Raw genomic sequence first — 21,106 nt, forward strand, 5'->3', positions numbered from 1 at the left:
CCGCAGCCCCGGGGCGGGGGGGGGTTCCCGGGCCCCCGCAGAGGAGCCACGCGGCTGCACCGGGCGCTCGCCGGCCGGCCTCATTCCCGCCTCAGCCGCCTCAGCCGCGCGGCGGCCGGTGAGCAGCTGCACTGAGGGCCGGGGCCGGGGCCGGGGCCGCGCCGAGGCGGCGCGTGCACGCGGGACGTGGACCAGGACGCGGGCATCCAAGGGTCAACCTTACAAGCGACTGAGGGGTGAGGAGAAGCGGGGCCGCCGCGGGGCCGCGCCGAGACGGGCGGACAGAGGGCGTGCTGCGGGCCAGGCGCAGGGCCGGGGCGCGGGGGCGCGGGGGCGCGGGGGCGGGGCGCGGGCGGCCGGGGCGCCGCTAGCCGGACTGGAACCGGAAGGACCTGGGGCTCTCGGCCGGCTGCCTCGCGGGGTCCCGGATGCCCCGGCGCGGCCCCTCGCCCATCAGGTAGTACTGCAGGGGGTTGGGCCACAGCTCGGCCTTGATGATCTCCGCGATCCTGTCGAATTCTAGGAGGCTGTGGTCCGAGAACCAGTTGAAGAAACTGGGGATGGTGCTTCCTTCCCGGTTCCTGTGGATGTGAGCCTGGGGGTCCTGGCCCCGGTGCCAGCGGATCGGCGTGGCCAGGGACACGACCCGGCCCGAGGACCTGCGCTCGTACTCTTTGACGAGCCCCTCGTTGCGGAAGTAGGGGTTGCCCTGGAAGATGAACTTGAACTTGCAGCCGGCCCTGGGGTGCTTGAGCTCCTCCACCTCCAGATTGATCATGTACCTCATCATGTCCTCATCCTGGCCACTGATCATGGGCGCCAGCTGCGGGTGGTTGCGGAAGGCCGTGACCCAGAAGCCCGGGATGTTCTGGATGATGAAGCTCCTGCGCTGCATGTGGAGCCTGCGCATGCGGCCGAACTTGCGCTCCAGCTGCAGGAAGGCCCGGTCGGCCTGGGCGTTGACGTTCGACAGCTCCTGGTCGATGGCCTCCAGCGAGTCCATGCAGCTGCCGACCTTCGGGGCCTTGGCCCGCGCCTCCTCCTGGGTCCCCGCCGCCCCCTTCTCCTTGGGCATCGCCTGCCCGTCCTCCGCCGCCCCCGCGGCTGCTCCCTCCCCCTCCGCGGCGCACTTGGCCGGCAGCTCCTTGGCCTTCGCCCCCGGCGCCCCCTGCGCCCCCTGCGCCCCCGACGCCCCCGCGCCGCAGGCTTCTAGGGCTTTCTCCGCAGCAGGGCCCCGCGGCTCTCTCCGCGGACAGCCGTGCTCCTGGGCACCGGCGGCGGCCGAGCCTTCCGCGGGCAGCAGGCGCTCTCGGGGGCCCGCTCTGCCCGCCCCGCGGCCGCGACTCCCGAACACTCGAACGCGGAGCGCCGGGGCGCCTCCAGCCGGGCTCCGGGCCGGGGCGCCCCCCGCGGCCGTCTGCACGCCGCCCTCACCCGCGTCCGCCATCCCCTCGGCCCGGCCCGGGGTCGCGTCCGGGGGGCCCGGGGCGGGGTCGGCCTCCGCCGCCGCCGCGCCGCAGTCTCGGGCGGCAGGGAGGTGCCTGCCCTCGGCCGGCGCGCTCATCTCGGGGCAGGGACCCGCAGCAGGACGGCGTCCCGGTCCCCGCCGCTCGCGCACTCCCGGAGGATGCTGCTATGGCAACCGCTGACGTCACGGCGGCCGGAGGCGCGCGTCCTCACGTCGCGCGAGAGTTCGCGGGGCCTGGGGATTCCGGGTTTCCGGGGTCTGCGCGCGCGGGCGTGGGTTCGCGGGCCGCTGCGGCGGCGCTTCCGGGGCGCTGGGTGAGTGTCCCCGCCGCCGCGGCCCCGCGCTCCCCTCCCTCAGGCGAGGACGCCGAGGGGCCCCCGAGGCTGGAGGTGAGCAGAGCGGCGGCCCCGCGGCGGAGGGCGGGACCCGGGAGCCTGCCTCTCCCTCGCCCGGGTCTCTCTCTCTCTCTCTCTCTCTCTCTCCTGAGTAATTAATTAGAATCTTAAAAAAAAAAAAAGTGGTGACTTACGCACCTCGGCGCGGTGGAGACGGAAGCCTCGGCCTTCCCGACCGGACACCACGAAGGCTGCGCCCGTCGGCCGACCCCGGGGGCGACCGGACGCCAGGCCCGCTGCGCTCTGAAGTAATACACGCGGTCAAGGTACGTTCCTCACTGGCGTCGACCCACTCGCGCGAGCGCGCAGACCCGGCCTTGAAGCATCACGGAAAAAGACGTGATCTCAGGAGAGTGTAATTTCCAAAATGGCACGTGCCGTGGATGTGGCCCAGCCCTGAGCCGGGAGGAGCTCCTGCTTCGGAGTCCGCGCGAGCTCGAAGCCCAGGAGTAGTTGCCACAATAGCCCCTGTGGTAGTCCCCGGCGGGCGGGAGCAACAGCAGCTGTTTGTTCGCAGGCACTGCAACTCGTAATCGTCCAACTAAAAATATTTTAAGTGGCGTCTAAAACGTCAGTGTTAAAATAGCTACCCGAAATGTGCCTTTTCCAGTCAGTTCATACGATTCATCTAGCAGTGGTGTTAATTCCGTACCACGTGCTGTTTGCTGCAGTGTGGAAATACTGGTGTTGATCCTTAGACAAACGCAAGAATGAAGGAAAACTTGAATTTTGCATATTTTTGTTCCGCATCTTAAATTCATATTAGAAAAATGTTTGTGACTCTTTGTGATAGAAACTACTACGCTACAGAGCACCCCAGATCATGATCGCTTCTTTTTTTTTTTTTTTTTTTTTTTTGTGATAGTCACAGAGAGAGAGAGAATGAGGCAGAGGGAGAAGCAGGCTCCATGCACCGGGAGCCCGACGTGGGATTCGATCCCGGGTCTCCAGGATCGCGCCCTGAGCCAAAGGCAGGCGCCAAACCGCTGCGTCACCCAGGGATCCCCATGATCGCTTTTAAATTAGGACTCGGGAGAGGATCCAGTGAAAAGTCAGGGTGTAGGGGAAACAGAGTTACGGAAAAGTAGCAGGTGTATTGAGGGAGGTAGTGCAGACCCTGTGCAACTAAGAATGAGGTGCTGGGAGAGATAGTGGCAGGTGGCACAGAGGAGCAGCCTGTCCCGCAGCTTCATGGGGTAGCTCACAAAGGTTTACCAGACAGTTCAGAAACATTCAAGATATTTTTGTGCCCCTAGTCTGCCTACTCAAGGACAGACTGTCCAGAGTGACTGCTACCAGCTAATCAGATAACCCATAAAAACTGTACAAACAGGGATGCCTGGGTGGCCCCCTGGTTGAGCACCTGCCTTTGGCTCGGGGCGTGGTCCTGGAGTTCTGGGATCGAGTCCCACATCAGGCTCCCTGCATGGAGCCTGCTTCTCCCTCTGCCTGTGTCTCTGCCTCTCTCTGTCTCTCTCATGAATAAATAAGATTTTTTTAAAAAATTAAAAAAAAAATGTACAAACAAGATGCACTCTTCTCAGACTACAATTATTTTTCTCTCCTTTTTTCCCCCGTTTTAATAAATCCTGTTTTGCCTCTGTGGGGTGAAATCCATTTACTAATTTATCCTCTTTGTAAATAAGTAAACATTGTGCTATAATTTAGTGTATTTGTGACTTTGGGTTATACTTTGACACTGCTCTGCCTTGTTTCCTTTCTTAAAGAATCCATACAAGAAAGGTAGCATTTGCTATTTGCAACAGAAAATTAGAAAGTTACTTAAAACTACTGCTACCTCTGAACCTTTTTTCTTTTGTTGCATATACAAAGGACTTTTATCTCCACTGCTTGAAGCATCCCCATCCCTAGCTTTGATTGTTCCTGTCAAGGGGATCATTTTCCACCAATAATAACCTGCCCATCCTTGAAACTCCATTCAAGCTTACCTCATGTAGATTGCATTAGCATTTTAATGCATTTAATAATCCTAAACAAGGACCCAGGATCACAGGGTTGACTCCCTCATGATGGAGACATATATTAATTGCCAGACTGCCTCCTCCCATCTCCTATGCATGACCTTCCCTTATCACCTTACCGTTCTAACAGTCCTCAATTTCTATAGCTCCTATGACCTTTACCGTGCAAATTAGAATTTACCTTCTATCTTTAACTTTCTTGGTTGTTTTATGCAGATTAGTCTCCTCATGCCAAGTAGGCAAGGATGGCTGCATCCTTGGCATCTACTATAGTAGGCCAGTGACTATCTCATTGGAGATTGTAATGAATTTGATTACTTGAGTTAAATGAAAAATGTAAAAGATTTAACCAAAATGAATAGTATGACTATGCTAGTATTTCATTTTGAGTTGAGTGGATTATGTATTATAGGTATGAATCATTTTGTTTGCATATTAGAATATAGGATTTGGAGTACATGACAAAGCCTGTTCTGTTGGCAGTTGACATCGGCCTCACTACAGAGCAAAAGGTATGTCAGTAACATGACCATATGGAAAAATACTCGCAAGAAATGCCATGAAAATCCAGGAGGGGGGCAGCCCAGGTGGCTCAGCAGTTTAGTGCTGCTTTCAGCCCAGGGCCAGATCCTGGAGACCCGGGATCGAGTCCCACGTCGGGCTTCCTGTGTGGAGCCTGCTTCTCCCTCTGCCTATGTCTCTGCCTCTCTGTGTGTCTCTCATGAATAAATAAATAAAATCTTTAAAAAAAGAAAATCCAGGAGGTAATTTTCATTTGCCACAGGACAAGGAGTTTAACAAAAGTTCAAACATAAATTAGTATAGTCAAATAGGAACGATTTTACTAAAGTGTATAGTAAGTACTGGAAAATTTAGGAAATACCCACTGTTGTTACTCTTGAACAACAAGGTTGCTTTTGGTGGGAGCCAGGCTACTCATGCTGTTTGACAAAGTCCAGGCATGGGAGTTAATCCTGAAAATCAGGAGAAGCCACAGCTGGCTCCCATGGATTCCTTTCACTTTGTTTTTGGCCATCTTTAGCATCATTATAATACTATTGGGGAATTTCCATAAAATAAATATGGAGTCTAAAAATAATTAAAATTTCCAACATGCTTCTTGGAATAAAACCCAATGCCCCCCACCCCCCACTCTGTAATTCCTCTAATATGAGAAATGCTGAGTTTTTTTATCAGTTAAGGGTAAAATAAATCTGGGAACCTAGCCCAGTTAAAGCTGTCATGGAAGAAGTCCTTCAGGTACCTCTTAAGCGTCAAGTTAAAGAGACAACAGTTAACCAGTGGAACACATGATAAAATAAGTTGTGGGTACTGTAAACTGCTAGAAGAAAGTTAAACATTTCTGTATATAACCTTTAAAATAATAACCCCTTTCATGTAACCATATTACCATAGACTTGTTTTTCCACTAGAATAGGCCACGCTCTGTCTAGCACTTTTGTCTTTTACATCACACTCACTGCTTTCTCAAGAAATCAATAAAGGTCATGTTCATTATAGCAGTCGAAACTGAAAGGAAAAATATTTCGTATGAAAAAGATGTTTCTTAATCTTTAGAATGATCTAAGATGTTTGCGATAAAATGTAAAATGTAATTATTTACTAAAAAAGAAACTGGAAAAGCAAGGCAATGTAAAATGGTATAAATAAAGCCCCTCCGAAATGATCAGGACGTGTCTGCACCCTGACTCTGTGCGTCCCCTCATTTGCCGACGCCGGCCTTTCCTTCGAGAGACCCACCCCAGCTGGAGCTGGAGCCCGGCATGTTTTTTCAGAATGATAGGGTTTCTGGTTATATATTCATTAGGGCCTACATTTACTTAGTGTTTTCTAAATGTGTTATCTCATTTAATCCTCAGAATAACCCTGTGAGGTAATAATATTATGACTTCATCCTACGTTACCTTAGAAGGAACTGCAGCAAAGAGGAACCGAGTTGCTTATCCACAGTCACACAAAAGTGATAGAGCCGTAATCTGACTCAGGAACCTGTACACTCATTTATTATATTTTTCTGCAATTCCACCCAACATGTAAAATGTAAAGGTGCTTTCTTAGAAGTAAGACTGTATGACCATCCCAATTTAATGTTATGTCTTACTGTCCTGTTCCCCTCTGCCCATCCAGAAAGATACTAACAGTCGTTGGGGAAGTGCCTGAACACTAAAAGAAGCAGGAATTCATGATCCTGGATTCAAGGCTTAAAGTCAACAGTTCTCAATCCATCAGAGAGAACATTCCCTTTGTTCATTTGTTTTTTCTTTATTGGTATTGTGTAGACCCAGTCTTACTGGAGGAGGGCAAAAGACATGGGCTGGAGTTCATTTCTGCCTTCATGAGCAGTGGGAATTTGGGCAAGTGGTTTAACTTTTTTTATCTCCATTTCCACATTTTATAAAATAGGAATCCTAAGGGGCACCCGGCTGGCTCAGTCAATGGAGCATGTGACTTTTGATCTCTGGGTTGTGAGTTTGAGCCCCATGTTGAGCACAGAGCCTTACTTTTTAAAAATAGTAAGCTCACCCAACCTGTCTTTACCTACCCTCTTCTCAGAGTAACGGGTCAATATTGTAATGTAGGTGACCCTTACTCCGTAAGTTGCTTTCCTCCTTCCTCACCCCCGTTTCCATCTTTCCTTTTTTTCTTCTTTAAAATGTATTTCATGTACCATTACAGCCAAAAGATACTGAATTTTCAAACAATTTCCCCTAAATTACCCTTAACATATGGAAGGAGTTCTGTCCCTATGACTAAATGAGTCACCACTCCAGGGCTCCAAAGCCCAGAATTAAGTTGAGCAGCAACAGAAGCATTCCATGGAAACTTTTCTCTTCCTCAGACAGGACAAAGGCATCTTTAGCAGACAGAGCCTGTGTGTCCAGGGCCACGCAAAATTGGCATTTCCAGTAGAAAGCCGTCCTGCTTTTTGAGAAAACAATGGCTGAAGAACAACTTCCTTCACATTCAAAGAGGATGCTGGGCTAATTGAATTTCTTACAGGTATGAGTCAAGGATGGATCTGGCTTTGGCACCAATGTAGTGTGAAGTTTCATGTGGTAGCCATGAAAATGCACCTTCCAGCCTTCCTAATACAAGGAGAGTAATTGTTCAAGGGTCTGAATGCTGCACCCTGAAATCTCTAGTCTCCTTTGCATTCCGGCCATACCTCCTATGAGCCCTCCAGCCAATGGCTGAGTATGGCTAGGGTACGAAGGCAAGACCATTCCTAGAGGATGTGGGACTCAGCCAACAGCTGACTCTGGTTGCCTCAAGGACTCCCTGGTGGCCTTGCTGAATCTTCCTTGGATGGCACAGGAGTCTAGGACGCTTCCACCCAACTTTCTCTTGCTCCCCTTTTCACTCAATCAGATTTGCTTTCTGGACAGATGGCTCTCCCGTCTTTTTTTTCTGGCTCCCTCCCCATCTCACTCACACAGTCATTTTCCCCTAATAAGACCTTTGTATATTTAATCCCAGCTTGACTTCTGCTTTTCGGAGGATCCAGAATAACATGTTTGTTTAACAGATCATTTAAACCCCTTAGTTTCAATTTTTTTTTTTTATCTCGCAAATTGGGAGTCAGGAGACAGAATAGCTGGAAGTGGGGAAAGACTTAGTGCAATAAAAAGAAGTCCTGCCTGCATTAAATGACATGATGAGGGGGGCCCCTGGGTGACTCAGCGGTTTAGCACCTGCCTTCAGCCCAGGGCATGACCTTGGGGTCCCAGGATCGAGTCCCACGTCAGGCTCCCTGCAAAGAGGCTGTTTCTTCCTCTGCCTGTGTCTCTGCCTCTCTCTGTGTATCTCATGAATAAATAAATAAAATCTTTAAAAATAAAAATGACATGATATAGTAGTTAGATGGCTGTACCTTAGAATCACTAGTTCCTTACATATTTTGGAGATTAACCTTTTCAGATATATGATTTGCAAATGTTTTCTCCCATTCTGTAGGTTCCTTTTTACTCTGTTGATTGTTGGTAACACAAAAATTGTAAATGTTAGAAAGTTTTGTGTCAGAATTTCATTAGCATTTGTTTTCATTCTTAGTGCTAGATAATGGTGTATCTTACAATGTTTTACAGTAGATGAAATAAGTTGCTTTCAAAAAATAGTGTTTAAAACACTGCAGGAAGAAAGGAGGGCCTGGCTTGCTCATTTGGTAGAGCATATGACTCTTTTTTGTTTCAAGTTTTGTTTTGTTTTGTTTTTTTAAGATTTTATTTATTCATCAGAGAGAGAGAGAAAGAGAGACACAGGCAGAGGGAGAAGCAGGCTCCATGCAGAGAGCCCGACATGGGTCGATCCTAGGACTCCAGGATCAGCCCTGGACTGAAGGTGGCGCTAAACTGCTGAGCCCCCCAGGCTGCCCTGTTGCAAGTTTTTATTTAAATTCCAGTTAGTTAACACAGAGTGTAATATTGGTTTTAGGAATAGAATTTAGTGATTTATCACTTACATATAGCAGCCAGGAGCATGTGACTCTTGAGTCATCCCCAAGTCGGGGGTGGAGCTTACTTAAAAAACAATAAATAACAGTGCAAAATATTTTTATATGTAAAATGGTATTAGGTTCTAGGCTTAAATACTAGATTTTGTCATCTATATATTTAGCACTGGATGATTACTCTGTATGGGACACTGTCCATCACATTGCAGGATATCTAGCTTCCCTAATGTCCCTAATGAATACCAGTAATACCTGTATTCATTGTAAAAAAAACAAAATAACTGGCAGACTTCCCAAACACCATTGGGAGAAGCCCACATACACCTTGAGAGTCAGGTTTGTAAATGTTTGTGACTACTATACGGAGTCGTCTCTACCACAGACCTAGATCACCACGTACTGAACCATCTCAACACAGCCCTTTATTATGCTAAGGGAAGTTAGAGCTTAGCCTGGTGAAGAGGATGACAATGAAGTTTCAAGTGCTGTTCTAAGTTATCACCCAGTTGACTCAAGCCTCCATAACACATTCTCTACATTTCACAGTGATACCCTGAGTTCTGTGCTGTTCAGCAGCCGAATTCCAGAAGGATATAAAACATTTGAACTACTTTGGCTAATTCTGTTTTTTTTTTTTTTTTTTTTTTTTAAGATTATAGTTACTTATCTGACAGAGAGAGCATGTGCGTACATGCAGGCTGGGAGGCAGAAGGAGAGGGACCAAGCAGACTCCCCGCTGAGCAGGGGCTCCATCCCAGGCAGTAAGAAACCTCTGCCTGGGTCTCTGCCTCTCTGTGTCTCTTGTGAATAAATAAAATCTTAAAAAAAGAGATGAAGCAGGAGCAGCAATAGGGTTTAGGGCAGATGATCCCCAAACATTAGCACGTATCACAATCACCTGTAGTGCTGGTTAAAATACAGTTGCTAGATTCCACTCAGGTTAGATTCCACAGGGCAGTAATGGGGTTCTCAAGATTGCATTTCTAACAAGATTTAAGTGAACCTCACGCTGCTGGTCTGGGGACCACCCTTTGCAACCTACGACATTAGGGTAATGGAGAGTAGTAGGTTGAAGCTGAAGAGTCAGAGAAAAAAGGTCCAAATAAGATCAGAGAATCGTCATGTAGCATCTGAACGTGCAGAAGTGAAAAGGGAAACCCAGCAAGAATGTTGAGTGTATCAGCACTACCTACGGGTTATATGTCCTGAGCAGATCAACATCTTCAGTGATGAGAGGATAAGAGAACTTCTTAGCTTGTAAATTAAGGAAATCTCTAGAGAGCAACTTCTACCTAGAATTGAAGGAGGAAAGTAACAAAAGAAAAAAAAGTATTCCCAAAATTGGGATTATAAATGAAATTATACAGCAAGAAGAAGAACTTGCAAACAGAGTCAGCAGCTTTTTGTTTTTAAAGATTTATTCACATGAGAGAGAGCGTGGTGGGTGGTGGAGTCAGAGGGAGAGGCAGATTCCCTGCTGAGCAGGGAGCCCGACTGGAGCTAGACCCCAAGACGTGGAGGTCCCAACATGAGCCAAATGCAAAATGCTTAACCATCTGAGCCACTCGGGCACCCCAGAGTCAACAGCTTTTATTTAAGCACAGAAGAAAAGTCAAAATAGTGGAAATGGGCAAATAGAATTCCAATTTTTGAATTCATGACAGTATTTTTAAATCTATTATTTATGGTTATAGCTTACATTCACTAAAATGCATGACTCTTAATTGTACAACTTGACAGGTTTTAACAAATGGGTACGTCTGTGTTATCATCGCCCAAATCAAGATAATGGTGCCTCACTATCACCCCTGAAAGTTTGCTCATGCTTCTTTCCAGTTACTCTACAGCCCTGAGGCAACCATTCTTTGGATTTCTATCACCATGGTTAAGTTTCCCAAACCACTGAACTTCACATATATGGAGTTATGTAGTATGTACTCTTTTTTATTGACTGATAGCACACAGCGAGGTGGGGGGCAGAGGGATTTTAAGCAGACTCCGCACTAAGGGTGGACCCAAGTTTGGGGTTCAGTCTCACAACCCTGAGACCATGACCTGAGCCAAACTCAAGAGTCAAACACTTAACGGACTGAGCCACCCAGGCGCCCCTAGAATGTACTCTCTTCTCTGGCATCCTTCACTTAAAGTTTTTGAGGAATCCCTGGGTGGCTCAGCGGTTTGGCACCACCTTCAGCCCAGGGCGTGATCCTGGGGTCCCGGGATGGAGTCCTGCGTCGGGCTCCCTGCATGGAGCCTGCTTCTCCCTCTGCCTGTGTCTCTCATGAATAAATAAATAAATTTTTTTTTAAATAATAAAAAATAAAAATGTTTTTGAGATGCATCCATGTTGTTACGTGATCAGTAGTTTGTTCCTTGTTGCTGAGTCATGTGCCATTTATGAATACATCGTGATGTACACATTCACCTTTGGTAGACATTGATTTGATTCTAGCTTTCAACTATGACAAATAAAACTGCTATGAACATTCCCTGGGTGGCGCAGCGGTTTGGCGCCTGCCTTTGGCCCAGGGCGCGATCCTGGAGATCCGGGATCGAATCCCATGTCAGGCTCCCGGTGCATGGAGCCTGCTTCTCCCTCTGCCTGTGTCTCTGCCTCTCTCTCTCTCACTGTGTGCCTATCATGAATAAATAAAAATTTAAAAAAAAAAAAAAAATAAAGAAAGAAAACAATGACAAATTCCAAAAACAAAAGAGTATCTATTTTTAGTAACATCTTTGGTCACTTAAATGACCAAAGAAAGAGCTACCACACAACAGTGAGGTGGTAGGGATCACATATTTATCACTCAACATTAGCTACTATCGATGTGATCGAGAAAATGTAAATGGATTCAAACTGGGTAAGTACACGGACTAGAAAGCAAGTGGAGAACATACTCATTTCCCAATACTAAGCTGCCGTGCTAGAATCAGAGTCTGAAGCTTAAAGAAATGAAGACTTGGAAATGAAGTTACTACGAGGTCAGAAGACATGCATAGGCTTAACGTGAATCACCCATTCAGTTGCTGTGGCTGGTTCTGCAACGCAAACCTCTGCTCGATTAGTAGACATCATCCTCAAGAAATGTGTGCTGAAATAAAGCCCTTAATGAGAAGACCCATATTTCTAGAACTTTGTAGAGGAGTACATGAATCTGAAGTTTCTATGTATGTGGTCAATTTGGGGTAATGTCCCAACTGGGTCTATCTAGAACTGTAGGAAATAACATCACTGGCAACTCTTCCCCATAGTATGTGCTTCCTACTTACTTCCTAAAGTCTCCAGTTACAGAACAATCTTTTAAATATGAGTATTATTGTTACCTTGATAGAAGTTGACCAAAATTATCAATTATTCCTTTATCTGTGTACTTTTGTATTTTCTATTTTTGGTGACTGATAAAAATAAGCTATATAACATTTTAAATATTTCTCCAGCTTTTTGTTCAGAAAAATTTCAAACCACCGTTGAAGTAATATTAAAATATTAATACTGCCGTTAAAAAAGAGACTCTCAACAATGTAAAAATATTACTAAGTTGTTCCCTTTTTTGACAAGGGAAATTGAAAGAGAAAGTACATCAGGTATGGACACATACCTAGGAGGAATTGGCACACTTTCTAATCCCTCAGCCTAAAGGGGACATCATTCCTAATTTATAAAGAGGTACCAACTTTGTTTGCTGATGCCCGAGGACAAAGTTAAACTGAGGGTGGGAATGAGGAGAATAGGTGGATCCATATTACAGAAAGATCCTAAAGAGGCTGTGTTACTCTGAAAGGAAGCTTCCTGGGAGAACTTAAGCAATGACCTGGCTACAGACCAGATTTGCAAATGACATGAAATTAGGGAGGTAAAATTACTCATTAGGAATAATTGATCATCCAAACACAAATAATTAAAATAAATTTAATACAATTTAATAAAAATTAATATAGATATATGTAAAGTGTTGGACACAAACTTCAATGAAGTAGAACATAAAGGAACCTAATTCAGCATCACGTGAATACTTCAAAATTTAACGGTTTGGGCAGCCCCGGTGGCTCAGCAGTTTAGCACTGCCTTTCACCCAGGATGTGATCCTGGAGACCCGGGATCAAGTCCCATGTCGGGCTCCCTGCGTGGAGCCTGTTTCTCCCTCTGCATGTGTCTCTGTCTCTCTCTGTCTCTCATGAAGAAATAAAGTCTTTAAAAAAAAATTAAGGGTTTGGTAAAATTTAATCTTACTAGACATGGAAAGGGTAATATTGCTGCCCCAAAAGCTAATGTTCTCACAAGATCCACTTAAGGAAAGATACTTTGTAAAGTATAGGTGGTAAGAATTCCAATCTTACTTTGGATGTTACTTTGTTCAGTTCAGGGCACTTGACTTTAGGAAAAACTGACATAATGAATCCTGTTTATTAGCATACACCATGGATAAGGAATATTGAAGGATTTTTTATCTAGCCAAGTTTGTGGTGATGGTGGTGGAGGGGGCAGGGAGCTGTTAGGAGGACGGGATTATCTGGGATGATCTTTAAGGACTTAAAAGAACTCTGTGGAACCAGGGTAATTACATTCTGCGAGACTGCATGGGTCAAAATATGGGTGCTGAGAGCCTGCTTGGCAATCTGGATGTTACAAGGCAGGGCATTTCTAAGTAAACTTAACAAAACTGGGAAGGGAGTAAGGTTCCCTCACTTGAGGAGTCCAAGGAAAGGTTATCCATGATTCTCAAATCTGTACCTTTGTATGTAATTTAACTGGTTTGAGGGTGGAGCCTAGATAGCAGAATTTTTTCAAAACTCACCAGCTATTTTTTTTTTTTAAAGATTTTATTTATTTATGAGAGAGAGGGCAGGGGAGGAGCAAGAGGGAGAGTAACAAGTAGACTGTGCTGGGCATGGAGTCCGACGTGGGGCCTGATCTCAGGACCCGGAGATCATGACCTGACCTGAAACCAAGAGTCAGATGCTAAACCGAGTGAGCCACCCAGGTGCCACACTCACCAGCTATTAATAATGGGAGTTGGGTTTGAGAAATACTAGGCTAGATAACTATGTAAAAATGTGAAATTAAAATGGAGAGGAAGATAAATGGAAATTAATATTTATATTACATGCCAGCCATTGTCCTTGGCATTTTCACACTCTGACCTTAGCACAGTGCCTGGCACCTAGTAAACTCTCAAATGAGTTTTCTACAACCTTATAATGGCATTCTCCAAATAATCCTGGGAGATTATTAGTTTATAATACAGGTATCATCATCCCTGTATTGTGGACAAGGAAACCAAAGCTCAGAAAAGGTATTTATTTCGGCTAATGCGTTAGGTAGTAGACTGTAAAACTGTGACTTAATCCCAATTTAAAGCTAGTGTGGGGGTCCCTGGGTGGCGCAGCGGTTTAGAGCCTGCCTTTGGCCCAGGGCGTGATCCTGGAGACCCGGGATCGAGTCCCACGTCGGGCTCCCGGTGCATGGAGCCTGCTTCTCCCTCTGCCTATGTCTCTGCCTCTCTCTCTCTCTGACTATCATAAATAAATAAAAAAAATTAAAAAAAAAAAATCTAGTGTGCCCTGGTCCCTAGCCCGCTCACTCAGTAGAGCGTGCATCTCTTGATCTCAGAGTTTTAAGTTCCAGCCCCATGTTGGGTACAGAAATTACTTAATAAAATCTTTAAATAAATAAAGCTAGCATGTCTTCCCTGTCTCTTCAGGCCACTAATAAGACATGTTGGTATTTATAAAAATCAGCAGCATAAGTGGCCCTTTTTAATAGAACACTTCTTCCTGACCTATTCTCAAAAAACATTACATTAAATGCAAATCCTGAAAAAGTGAAAGCCAAAAAGTAGACATTTTCCTAATGTGGCCTGTCAGGCCTGCAGAAGCTCCCCTGCAAGTCTGGAGAACCCCAGAGGGCAGAGGAAATGGATTAGAGTGGCCCTTCAGAGCTCAAACAAAGCCCTTCAAGCAAACATGCAGAAAGCACTGCTCACAAATACCTCCCTACGCATAATGAGTGGATAAATACGTCACCTCCACAATCCAGGACTTCAGCTCTGTACTGAGGCGGGGGCTCTTTGCCATGTTAATCCTGTTTTCTTGGGCACGTGACTGGTTTGAGTATGTGAATTTGCTGAAGAGGAAACATTCAAGGAAAGATACCTCAGTGAGACAGTGAGTTCCTCAAGAGCAAGGACAACCTTAATAACCAAGGCGAAATAATAATTGCTGTAAGACTGCACTGCAAGGCCACACTACTTTTCAAAAATAAAATATAGGGATCCCTGGGTGGCGCAGCGGTTTGGCGCCTGCCTTTGGCCCAGGGCGCGATCCTGAAGACCCAGGATCGAATCCCACATCAGGCTCCCGGTGCATGGAGCCTGCTTCTCCCTCTGCCTGTGTCTCTGCCTCTCTCTCTCTGTGTGACTATCATAAATAAATAAAAATTAAAAAAAAAAAATATGCTTCAAGTGGTAAGCATTGAATTGACAATGAAATGCTAGATTCGGATTTTTTTCTGGTGTCTGGCCAATTGTTAAATTTTAGAGCCTATGTTAACATACACAAAATGGTAATTTGATGACTGAAATTTTCTTTTCTGAGCTTCATGTACTTTTATAAACCAAATATACATTAAAATTTATTCTAGAAAAACATGAAGATACAGGTTCTAAATATTGTTAAGAGACTGCTTTAAATAACCAATATAATAACGATCAGGGCAAATTTGGGACCCAGATATACTTATATCCATAATTTTACACATTATGTTTTCCAAAGTACTGAGTATGTTGTCTTAGGTACTCAAGGAGAAGCTGATAAGAGACCTTCCATTTTTAGCCTTTTTTTACCCATTGGCCTCTAGCTATACTTTACCCATCTTAAATTTTAGCTAGATAACCCTTGTCTTAAAGTCACAAAAAAATTCATAGGGAGGAAGTTTAAATACTCATGTGTATTTTATACACTCCGAGATATTCAAGAAGCCTAAAACCATGCTGTGCGATGTAATTTAAAATTTACCAGTAGCCACAAAAAATGGTAAATATTTTTTAGTATTAATCAATATATCAACAGCATTATTTCAATATGTAATCAATATACAAAATTAAGGTATTTTACATTTTTTTCCATACTAAGTTTTTGAAATTCAGTGTGTATTTTATACTTATACAGCAGATCTAAATTTGGACTAGACATACTTTAAGTGCTTCGTAGCCACTGGTGGCTAATGGTTACTGTACTGGAAGCACATGTCTAGAGTCTAACTCTCTTCTATCTCCAGTGTAAGTCACCTTAAAATATACAAAAACCAAGCACATATAAGTTGATCCAAAGTTACGTAATGCTCTGGTAAAATGGCAAGGGAGATGTTAAATGTATAGGGTTTAGACTTTTCTAATCACTTAAACAAGAAATTTGCTTTTAAGGGCTTTGTAAGATTTTTTACACCAATTTTACAAGTGCCTTGAAAACCATCTTTTGGGACGCCTGGGTGACTCAGTGGTTGAGCATCTGCAGTTGAGCATCTGCCTTCAGCTCAGAGAGTGACCCCGGAGTCCTGGGATCAAGTCTCACATTGCGCAGGGAGCCATCTTCTCCCCCTGCCTGTGTCTCTGCCTCTCTTTCTCATGAATAAATAAATAAAATGTTTAAAAAAAAGAAAAACCATCTTCTTCCCATTACCTCATCAAGTCTTTCTGGGTACTAGGATATTTTGTTCTTTTTTTCCATTTGAGTTGTTCACTTTGTCATTCAATATCTGTCATTCAATATCATTCAATATCATGTGCAAAACATGCTAGAAGCAGTGAGAGACACAAAGGATACCCCATCATCTCTTTGCCTTCACAAACTTCCAAACTAGCTAGAGAGGGAAAGAGTGAAAACCCTGTAAAAATGTATTTGCATTTTACTGTATCACTGTTTCCCCAATTCTTTAACAATAAAAGGAATGACTTTATCTTCTTATTCTTGTTATCTTCCCAAGGCCCGACAAAATGCCTTATTGGTAAATATTTGTGGAATTCGCTGTTCATGAATTACATATTATTTTCTGGAACAGAAGTCCCTGTAAGTACACCAAGTACTTGAAAAGACATTTCTAAATAAATAGAATAGAAATAATAGAATAGAATAGAATAGAATAGAATAGAATAGAATAGAATAGACATTTCATCTTCTTTAAGGGGAACAGAAAAACTGGAAGACAGGCGAATTATCTCTCAGGCCTTGAAAAATCTGACACAACAGAAGGCAGGGAGGTTTGAAGAAAACAATAAACAAGTTTTTACAGCTGAAAAAGTATGACAGAAGAATTTACAACTTATGATAGAAACTGCTTATTAAATGAGCAAGTAAATAAAAAAAAAAAAAAAAAGAACTGAATGACCTTAGAATATCACTTACAGAGACAGAAATGGAAGCTTTAAGGAATTAAAGTGGTGGTGCTACACAAGCTATATGGAAAAAAGTGACGTCATGAGTAAGCACTTATAATTGTTAACATTTTAAAGCCAAACCCGTAGCAACAACCCTCCCAACCTGGCAAGGTACAGCAGTGTGCCCTAGTTTCTTACTTTTGTAAGAATGTCTTAATGTCTGTTTAGCTATGTTTAGAACTTTAATAATCCTATAATCTGTTGTTATTGTGAACAATTACTTCATGCATTATTTGTGGGCAGAGTGAAGAATAAGAAATCTAGCAGAGTAACATGCTTTTATTTTACAACAACACATATAAGGAAAAACAAATATGCCAATGGTACATTTCCAGTTTGACAGAGCAATCTCACAAAGTATATTTAGGAAAAAAGACACATCAATTACTAAGTTGTTACCAGGGTAAAGTAAGACACTCAAACCAAACATCTCTTGTAGGTTATTTTTTCTATGAAGACAATTCCCAGTCTTCAGAATCTGACAAAACCAACTTATTCAAATTATATTTCTAAGGATACAGTTTAAACAGAAACAAGAAGTCAAAAAATCTCATTTTCATGTAAATCTCTGTATCTTACCAGAAAGTAAAATTGTTATTTTTTCAACCATTCCCAATTGAAAGCAAAAAGAAAGCCTGTACAGCTCAAATTTCCCCAGTAAGCAGAAAGTTATTTTACTAAACACCAGAGAAATAACAACAGTATTAATCTTCTGCATAAATTAAGTCAAATGAAAACAAGAGAAGGCACTCAAAGTTGCTTTGTTTCTTTAAAGAACTCTTATCTACGCAATACATTTAACACTCCCAATCTCCTTCCATTCTCCCATGAAAATCCTGAGAAAAAGTGTTTCTCCTCCCATTACTACTGACAGAAAAAAACCTCTAATTTGAAGGCTCTGTCAGCCAGTCTTACTTAATCTTAGCCCAATTTTTATCTTGCTCATTTTTGACTGTGGTCTTCTGTTTCCCTCGCTCAGGTTACCCATCAAAACTACTTCTTCCATCCACCATGTACTAGGGTATCCCTTTTCCTTTCATTTAGATGTGTCTCCCTTTAAGCCCTCTAGGTGTCGCTGAAGGGGGCTGAGGGTTGGGAAGAGAGCAGAGGGAAGAGCTTCCAGTGGACTATTTTACAGGGCACCTGTCCCTAAGTAATGAAGAGCTAAAGCCAAATTAAAATAAAAGGCTTGCTTTTGCAGATGCTTTTGAAATATAACTTTTTTTTTCCTAAAGAGACAGGAGATAGATGGAGGGAAAGTGTACTGCCACCCTGGCATTTAATCACATTCAGGGTAAGGAGAAGAGGCACAAGAGGTATACCTAGGTGTTGTGTGAATTTAATAGGTGAGGCTGAGAAAGCCTGGTACTTAGAATGGACATCATCATCCTTGCTCCTGCCAAGAGAATAAGGTCTCACTTGTCACTTTAACCACTAGCTTGACATTGTTCTAGATCATGAAAGTGAAGGGAAGAGGAGCTGAGGAATCAAGGAGTTCTTTTGGGGGCAGGAACCCTGGGTCCACCAGCAGTTCTAGGGATTCCTGTTGACCAGAAACAACATAATGGGGCCAACAATAATCTGCTAGGTATTCACCAGTAGGTAGCAGCCCAAGGTGGGTGGGCATGGCCAGTAGTGGGCAGTAGGAGGTGACCACAGGTGCAAGAAGAGCAGTGGAGTCGCATAAATCAGAGACCAAGTGGCGCGTTGCTGCTCCCTCCGCCCCACAAGTGTGCATAGGCTCCATGCCTGTACTACAGAGCAAGGTGGGTAGAATGAGCTCCTGGGCAAAGCTAGGATTCCAGATGGTTAAGAGCCAGACCAAAGGCCCTGGAAACAAACGGTCCATGCAGTGCACAAAAGGTAATGCAAGTTACAGCATCATTTGCTTGGCTGAGGAGCGACGTGAATCACGGCCAGGCAGCGCGAGCCGGTAATGCAGAACGGCACGACGGCCAGTGGAAAGGAAGGAGGGCGGCCTTGAAAGTTTCAATCTTAGGTTGAGAAAACTGAATGTCCGGAGGAAAAAGGTTGTAGAAACGTCAGGAAGGGAGGGGGGGAAAAAGGTGGCAGGCATACCCGTCTCTGTCGTCCAAGCACAGGCCCAGCCGGAGCTGGCAGGGGGCTTGGGCATACTTCCCCGGCAGAGCTCAACCAGACTGGAAGCCGAAGGGCCTGGGGATCTCTACGGGCTCTCTAATTGGGCGACGCCTGGCCCTACGGACTCCTTCGCGCAACAGGTAATACTGCAGTGGATTTGGCCACAAATCCTCCTTGATGATTTCAGCAATCTTGTCGGACTCTGGGACGCTATGGTCTGAAAACCAGGTGAAGAAATTGCAGACGACGTCTTGGCTCCTGCGAATGAAGGACTGGGGCTCGTGGCCGCGGCGCCAGACGATGGGCGTGGACAGAGACACCACGCGGCCAGAGGCTCTCACCTCATACTCCTTGACGATGAGCTTGTTCCTGAAGTAGGGGTTTCTTCGGAAGAAGAACTTGAATTTGCAGCCGGTCCTGGGGTGCCTGAGCTCCTTTACCTCCAGATTGGTTACGTATCTCAGCATCTCTGCGTCCTGGCCGCGGATCATGGGCGCCAGCTGCGGGTGGTTGCGGAAGGCCGTGACCCAGAAGCCCGGGATGTTCTGGATGATGTAGTTTCTCCTCTCCAGGTAGTGACGACGCATCCGCCCAAATTTATGCTCCAGCTGCTGAAAGGCCCTGTCGGCCTGAGCGTTCACCGTGTCCAGCTCCAGCTGGATGGCTTCCAGGGGGTTCATGCGCGCATCCGGGCTCAAGCGTCGGGGCCCCGCGGCCGCCCCGGCACCCTCCCGCCCGGCCAGCTCTTCCCCTCCCTGCGGGTCTGTCTCCATCCTGGGCTCCTCCGCCGCCGCCGCCGCCGCCGCCGCCGAAGCGAGGCCGTCGCGGGCCGGCAGCTCCGGGGCCGTCTCCTCCGCCCGCACGTCCGACGCCCCCGCAGGGCCCCCCGCACCCGGCCCGCGCGCCCCGGCGCTCCCACACCCATTTTCCAGGCCGCCGTCCGTTGCCACCGACACCGACACCGGCGCCGCTGCCAGGCCTTCGCTAGGGGGCGGGGCCTCCGCCCGCCCCGCTCCGGTCGCTACGGAACCGCGACGCCCGCCGCCTCCCACCGGGGCTGGGGGGCCGCTGTCCGCGGGGGCGGGGGCGGGGGCGGCGGGGGCTCCCCGCTCCTCCGGGAGCCCAGGCTCCGCCGCCGGCCCCGCCGTCACCCCGGGCTCCGCCATCACCTGTGACGCCTCGGCTTCCTCACGGAGCCGCCTCACGGAGCCTCGTCACGGAGCCGCCTCACGGAGCCTCGTCACGGAGCTTCCTCGCGGAGCCGCCTCACGGAGCTTCCTCACGGACTGCCGCGGGTCCGGGTCCCCGCGGGCGCGGTCGGGAGTCGGGAGGCTGCAGGCTCGGGGGAAGGGGCCCCGCCGCCCCGCCAGGCCGCTCGGGTCACGAGCAGCCGGCGCAACCACGGGGGCACGTCCGCGCTCCTCACGGCAACCGCCCCCCGTCCCCCGCCGGCGTCGGGGGCGCCCGCCCACCCGTCCGTTCGCCGGCGCCTCCGCGCGGTTGACGTCAGGGCCGCAGATCTCGCGAGAGCGCGCGGACGCGGCGGGCGGCGGGCGGCGGGCGGCGGGCGGCGGGCGGCGGGCGGCTGCGGCCTCGGCGGCTCCGGGGTGACCGGCGCCCTGCGCGGCGCTGCCCCCCGGAAGCGTGTCGTGCGGGCTTTGCGGTGTATTTTCCGGGCGGGAAGGCAATCTTTTCCTTAAGGAAGAATCTTTGCATGAAGAAGGAACTCCAGGATTTCAGTCGACACCAAGTCTCATGTGCTCAAGAAGTTATTTTGTCACGTAGGGAAAAAAATAAGTAGCGTTGCTATTTTCCACAGATGTATTAGTATTCCTTGTGGCTACTAATTGGGGAAGTTTTTCCTTATCTTTTCTTTTTGAACCTAGAGGCTTAAGAAGAATATGTGTCCCTCTTACATGACACAGTTATCTTGCTATCTAGAACGTTCTTTTTAGGCAGATACTGTTCATCCTCTAAGACACTTATCATAAAACTATCTTGCTGTAGGATGTGCTAGACATTTTAGCTTTTTGTTTTTTAAGATTTTTAATCTATTTATTCATGAGAAACACAGAGAGAGGCAGAGACACAAGCAGGCTCCATGCAGGGAGCCCAATGCGGGACTCGATCCCAGGACCACGACCGGGACTGAAGGCAGGTCCCAAACCGCTGAGCCCCCCCGGGCGTCCCAACATTTTAGTTCTTATAAAGAACAACTCTGTTATGGCCTTAATTTTACTCACTGGGGAATTGAGGCA

The 21,106-nt window shown here is 46.7% G+C and overlaps 2 protein-coding genes and 2 long non-coding RNA genes across 5 annotated transcripts; 1 reads left to right on the plus strand and 3 right to left on the minus strand.

Annotated features, from left to right (window-relative positions):
- Window positions 1-341: 341 nt before the first annotated feature.
- TSPYL4 (TSPY like 4) lies at window positions 342-1,564 on the minus strand. Its single transcript, XM_038555061.1, has one exon. The coding sequence runs from the start codon at window positions 1,562-1,564 to the stop codon at window positions 368-370; it is 1,197 nt and encodes a 398-aa protein (XP_038410989.1). The 3' UTR covers window positions 342-367.
- Window positions 1,565-1,715: 151 nt separating this feature from the next.
- Window positions 1,716-5,535, plus strand: LOC111098412. 2 transcript variants are annotated; one of them, XR_005368183.1, is made up of 3 exons: window positions 1,716-1,857; window positions 1,967-2,129; window positions 2,729-5,535. It is a non-coding gene; the product is annotated as an uncharacterized LOC111098412 (long non-coding RNA). The 2 variants fall into 2 exon arrangements; XR_005368182.1 differs by having other exon boundaries at window positions 1,734-1,857; window positions 1,987-2,129.
- Window positions 5,536-10,891: 5,356 nt separating this feature from the next.
- Window positions 10,892-20,049, minus strand: LOC119876886. The gene is made up of 3 exons (XR_005368184.1): window positions 20,018-20,049; window positions 14,341-14,440; window positions 10,892-10,952 (listed from the first exon to the last, which is right to left on the minus strand). It is a non-coding gene; the product is annotated as an uncharacterized LOC119876886 (long non-coding RNA).
- On the minus strand, window positions 17,008-19,661 carry TSPYL1 (TSPY like 1). The gene has a single exon (XM_038555013.1). The coding sequence runs from the start codon at window positions 19,619-19,621 to the stop codon at window positions 18,899-18,901; it is 723 nt and encodes a 240-aa protein (XP_038410941.1). The 5' UTR covers window positions 19,622-19,661; the 3' UTR covers window positions 17,008-18,898.
- Window positions 20,050-21,106: the final 1,057 nt, after the last annotated feature.

The sequence above is a fragment of the Canis lupus genome, chromosome 12 (genome assembly GCF_011100685.1).
Source record: "Canis lupus familiaris isolate Mischka breed German Shepherd chromosome 12, alternate assembly UU_Cfam_GSD_1.0, whole genome shotgun sequence".
NCBI classification, from domain to species: Eukaryota; Metazoa; Chordata; class Mammalia; order Carnivora; family Canidae; genus Canis; species Canis lupus.